General features: G+C 40.0%; 1 protein-coding gene across 1 annotated transcript in view; it reads left to right on the top strand.

Moving 5' to 3' along the window:
- Window positions 1-6,000, top strand: part of LOC101856188 (microtubule-actin cross-linking factor 1) — a gene marked incomplete in the record, with an annotated part of 184,436 nt that overhangs the window by 162,397 nt on the left and 16,039 nt on the right. Inside the window, 8 exon segments of the mRNA XM_005100294.3 lie at window positions 165-326; window positions 1,054-1,179; window positions 1,870-2,013; window positions 2,403-2,591; window positions 3,034-3,137; window positions 3,676-3,808; window positions 5,154-5,316; window positions 5,652-5,761. Of these exon segments, the coding sequence (XP_005100351.2) occupies window positions 165-326; window positions 1,054-1,179; window positions 1,870-2,013; window positions 2,403-2,591; window positions 3,034-3,137; window positions 3,676-3,808; window positions 5,154-5,316; window positions 5,652-5,761 (1,131 nt within the window).

Genomic DNA, 6,000 nt, shown 5'->3' with positions numbered 1-6,000 from the left:
ACACACACACACACACACACACACACACACCTACAGAGAGAAAGAGAAGGGGGGGGGCACATTACTCTCTAGTAACACCGCTAATCTTCTACACTTATATATCCTAATTGTGTTGCAAGTGCACTAAACTACACGATCTCACTGGCTATATTCGCTCTTCACAGAACATCCAACAGGAGCTGGCGGCAAGGGAGGCCACTGTACTGACCATGAAGGCGCCCGGGAACCTGCCGCCGTCCCAGAGCGAGGAGTTGTCGGCCCTGTGGGACCGGGTCAACCACCTCTGCGACGTCCGAGAGTCCAAACTCAAAGAGGCTCTCAAGCTAGTCAGTTCCTCTTTATTTCACTTTCTGGAATTTGGGGCAGGGGTCAGTAAACTATAGCCTGCAGTGGGCTGGAGGTCAGTTCATCTGGCACACTGCCATGTCACTGTGCTGTGGGGGGGGGGGAGAACCTGGAAGATGTGTTTGTAGTGTGTATAGGACTTGGTCACCAAATTGTTTAGATATTTTCAGTGAACACTAAAGGGCAAATTACAATTTGCTTTTATAGACTATAACAATAATATAAAGCTTTTATAAATTTCCAGGTAATATCACACTCTTGCTCAGTTTTAACTCCTCCATTGCTGAGGCTTTTCCCGTCTATGTTTGTAATTTAAATTTAATCGGTATGTTACTCAGGAATATAAAAACAAAGTATCAGCTTATAGGAGCAGTCTCTCACTCAGAAAATGTCAGTAGTCGGTTGACGGTTGCTCTGGTGCAGTTTGCTCCTTCTTTCCTATTAAACGTCTATCGTCCTTATCTGCCCTCCATCCTTTCTTCGCATGTTACTTTTTAGTAGCAACTCTAATCTTCAGTATTAATATGACCTTTTTTTTTTTGGTTTGAATTTGGTCGGAAAGCAGTTTTTATTTTCAGGGAGACAAGGTGTACATAGGCTAGTACCATACATACACATATTTATGTGACCTATTCGTGTTGCAAGTCCTGTTAAACTTTTACTGAAGCTGAAACTAGACACATTATGTTACGATATCTTTCCCGACAGGCTGAAGAGTTCCAGGACGTGGTGACTGTCATGAGAGAGTTCCTGCCCCAGGCTGAGGCACAGCTCAAGTTCCGTGCCCTGCCAGAGGATGAGATGGTCATCCTGCAGCTCATTGAGAAACACGAGGTACGCCTTTGTGACCAATTGCAGCAAGTGGGTGGTTGGTGGGTACTCTGGTGGGGTTTGCTCCTTTTTTCCTGTCAGATTTCTATCATCCTTATCTCTTCTCCTTCTTTTTTGTGAATGTGTTACTCTCTTGTAACACCTCTATTCTTAGGCACTTATATGAATTTATTGTGTTGCAAGTGCTGTAATACTCTTACTAAAACTAGAACTACAGCGTGGCTGATATTCATGCAGTGAAATTACTTTCTCTGTCTTGATGGGAATCTGGTGCAAGATACAACAGCAAAGAGAATATGAAAAGTTTGTCTCTGTTTTCTTAAACCCTATGCCTTCCTCAATCCCTACTGTCTGTGTTTGCTCATTTCGTACTTTACCAGGCCAGTGTTTTATGACGCGACTGGTAGATCATGCTTGTTTTCTTTGCCTCTGCTGTTTTTGTCTGTCTGTCTGCCTTACTTTTTCACTTTTTCCATGCACCAAGTGACCGTTGTTGTGTCAATGGGCTTCTCTTAACCATAACAAACAAACAAATCAGTCATCCAGATGTATGGCTGACACTTTCTAACTATTGTAATGAATAGTTTCACAGCCTTACCGATGCCACTGCTGACATTTTTTCAACAATGTAAAGCTATAGATTTTAGATTATTTGAAAATCAATTTTAATTTTCCTGTTGTTTATTGCCACAGAAATTTCAAGAGGAGCTGCGTAACCACCAGGGAAGTGTGGACAAGATCAAAGGCCTGGCGGAGGAGATCCTCCTGAGCTGTCATCCCAACGCTGTGCGCTTTGTCAAGTACTACCTCACCATCACACAGACGCGCTGGGACCAGGTCAGTTGGCACAACTCTATACAGTGTTTTCCTTCACCTTCACCTTCTCCTATCCCATAGTCTGTCTGATGGTTAGGATACCGATATAGATTTGACAGCCTGTTTCTTCTTCTATTTATGGTTCTCAGCTTTCCACAGTAAGATGTTCCAGTCTTGGCCAGTCTTGGAGGGTACATTAAAATTTCTTGTTAGGATAAAGAAAATGTTATGTTATTATGATTTTAATCTTCTATTCTATCCCCTGTTATCTACATTTTTTGCTAGGATAAAGAGAGAGTTATGTTATTTTGATTTATCTTCTATTCTCGCCCCTGTAATCTACATTTCTTGCTAGGATAAAGAGGGTGCTACCTTATTTTGATTTATATCTTTTATTCTCGCCCCTCCAGTTGTTACAACGAGCCGGGAACCGCGGCCAGCGTCTCCAGGAAGCTCTACGTAACATCCAGGGCAACGCAGCTCTGCTGGAGGAGCTCCTGGCCTGGCTCACGGACGCCCAGGCTCTGCTGGCCACCAAGGAGAGAGACCCCGTGCCCGACGACCTCAAAGTGGTGGAGACGCTGCTCAAGGAACATCTGGTATGGGTTGTTTATCATCATCATCATCATCATCATCATCATCATCATCATCATCATCATCATCCTGCACTTATCACTACATGGCATTGGACAGAAGGGCGAGAGACCAGCTGTTGCTGGGTCGAAAACAACATCATCATCATCATCATCATTGCCTTTCTCATCCTGACTAGGGTTCAGGCTACCAACAAACACTTTCCGCTTTTCCCTATCTTGGACTAGCGTCTTAACATTATTCTACGTCTTTCCACTTTTTTCCAGTACATCATTCTCTGTGACTCGTCTCCAGATTCTATGTTGCCCCATCTTTCATCTGTTATCTTGTGAATGATGGGTTGGTTATCATGAGTAAAAATAAAAGGGAAAGGCAACTGTTACACCATTAGAGTAGCATCCTCTGTTATGTGAAATCTGAGCTGACACTGTCACTTCTTGTGTCCAGGAGTTCCATGAGGAAGTGACGAGTAAGAACAACGATGCCGAGCGCCTCTCCAAACTGGTCACTTCAGAGTCCAAGATGGCTGCCCAAGGCAAAGGTTTTGGCAGGTCAGTTGAATGTGGTGTTTGAAGTGAGAGAATATATTGATGATTGAGACAATTTTGTCAGTATGTCTGGTAGACTTGGTTGTATGCCTCTCATTCTTTATGTGTAAATTATATTTACTTTTTATCTGGGTTTTTTTTATGTTATTGTTGAGGAAACGAGCAAGATATTGTTTTTAGTGGAAAGAGAAAGAGATAGTTATGGTACCACACATTATGTTTAGTTGCTGCAGTTCCTTTTTTTTTTTGCTCTTTGGAGTGGAACATGTATCTGTTTTTGGTTAACTTTTTTTTATAATGTGTGTGTGTGTGTTGTTAGATTAGAAGACTATTCCTGTGCTTTTTAAAGTTCTCCATGCTTATTTTGCTTCTACTGTTTGCTGCATGTGTGAACGAGCAAGTGTGTGAGCAAGTAAGTATGTGTTTGTGTGTGTGAGACTTCCCATATATGAGAGCCAGGGAAGGAGAGATACCACTGCAACTATCAATGTCATCAAACTGGAAACTGATTGAGTGTTCTGTGTGATGTATCTCCGTGCAGCAACATGAAGCTGAATGAGTTTGATGGCTACAACCCACGAGTGATCGCCCTGCAGAACAAGTGGCGCACTGTGTGGCGTATGTCGGTCGACAGGAAGAAACAGCTGCAGGACGCTCACGACACCTTGTTGGAGGTTAGACATTTTCCAGTCTCAAAACGGAACACTTTTCTTTTTTCATTTTTTTTGCATGTTTTTTAGATTAATGCAGTGTATCAATGCCGCAAAATACCCCATGTAGTGATGGAATGACCAATCACGTAAAACAGAAATTCTCTGATCAGAAAAGTTTCTAAAAGTGAACCAAACTGTGGATTCAGCTGGTGGAGGAGTTTCCTGTTGAAAGTTTTAATATTTTGTTTTAGCGTCCAAAAATGATAATTTGCCATTCTTTTTAAATGTCTTCCCAAATTGAATGTCACTGAAAACAAAATGGGTTATAGGGTTATAGGGTCACTTTCAGTCATCTAATTGCTGTTTTTAGTGTACAAAATAGTGTGATCAGAATGTTTTTCAGAGAAGGAAGCTTTTAGATTTGTTATGGAGCTTCACAAAATCCTCATTTTCACTGTGCAGACTAATTTTTTTAAGGGTCTTATCAGTATTTTCCAAGAATATGATATGCTTATGAACTTGGAATGAAAATTTTGACCCTTATTTTTTTTTTAAATTACCTTGTGGTCCCTGCTCTTTCATTTACTTTTCTTTATCTTCTTTGCTTCCTTCTGGCCAGACTTGGAATAAGAGAGGATTGGTACAAGAGGACTTTCTTTGTCAGTTATATCTGCTCACATTACTCAGAATGGACGTCCTTACTTTATCTAATATTGAAATGTTCACATTCACTTATCCAATAGATGTAGTCAGTGAAAGTCTCCTCCCAGTCTTCACATTCACACACACTTTCTTTTAGCTTTCTTTCCTTCCTCTGTTACAGTTTGGTGTCTCTCTTTTATAATTCTGTAATGCATTGTTGTGTTCATATGGAGTAGAATAACCTGTCTGTCTATTGAGACATATTTCATGTACAATGCTTCTTGTTATTTGAAGAGTCTGATTGCTGTCTTAGCTGTGTGTTCATCACAACCTTTTTTCTGTACTGTTCTTGTAGTTGGATGTTTTCACTCAAAACTTTTAGTACTTACTGTAGAACTTATATACAAAGTACTCCCTTCTGATATATATTTGCTCTCTTGTCATATTGTTTTTTATAGGGCTTTACGAATATGAACTAACACTCGAGTAACCTTTGAAATGTATAAAATTAAAGAAAAGGAAAAGGGAACGCTGTTGTTGTCTTTATTGTGCTTCTTCATATTTGCCTCATTCCTCACAAGATTTCATCAATGGTAGAGACAGCTACGAATGTATGATTCTTAAAATAAACATATAATGAAAAAGAGTAAAGTAACATCTTTCATTTGTATTTATTTTTTTCATGTACCGAATAAGTCACTGTGGTTTGATTTTTTTCTGACAGCTTGAAAGTTTCAAGAACTTTGACTTTGACCTGTGGCGGCAGAGGTATCTGAACTGGATCCAGGCCAAAAAATTCAGAATCACAGACTTCTTCCGCAGACAAGACAAAGACAGCGACGGATTTTTGAACAGAGAGGAGTTTGTCAGTGGCATGCTCAAGTCCAGTAAGTGTTCATGGGACTCTTTTCTTCCCTGCTATGGTTACTGTTAGCTGTGATGGACAGAAAGTGTTAAATCTGATCTAGATGCTCATGTGCAACACTAATGTGAAAGTACTGAAAGATACACATATTTTGCTGTTAGTTTCCCAGCTTCCTGTTTCAATCAGAGGAGGGTTTTTTTTGGCCTTTGCAAGATGATATAACTACTGCTATATTTTTCCTGTTTATAGATTAATGTCCCTTCCTTTGATTTCAAATAACATTTAAGTTGTTTGTTCTGCTGATTCGTGCGAAGTGTACCTTTCCTGTAATTCAAATGTGTCTCTTTCTATCTACAGAATTCCCAACAAATAGGACAGAACTGAATGCTGTGTTTGACATCTTTGACGGAAACAACCGGGGGCTTATCGAGTATAAAAATTTTGTAGATGCCCTCAAGACTGACAGGGTAGGCTCATGCGTGTAAATGTATTTTATATCTGGTTACACATGCCCATTTTTGGAATTAAGTAATCTAGAGGCCTTGAACTTTGTAAACCTTAATATGTATGTACATTTCATGAGCACTATACCTTTGGTATATTTACAGTCACATTTATTATTATGAATTTGTTTTCAATGATCAAGGAAAATCTGCTAGTGTTTGATCATGTCTGTCTGAAGAATGTTCGGGTTTGAGAAGAAAAC

The sequence above is a fragment of the Aplysia californica genome, unplaced genomic scaffold (genome assembly GCF_000002075.1).
Source record: "Aplysia californica isolate F4 #8 unplaced genomic scaffold, AplCal3.0 scaffold00243, whole genome shotgun sequence".
Lineage (NCBI taxonomy): Eukaryota > Metazoa > Mollusca > Gastropoda > Aplysiida > Aplysiidae > Aplysia > Aplysia californica.
Note: the sequence above shows the minus strand (reverse complement) of the source record. Positions and strands in the feature narration are given on the sequence as shown.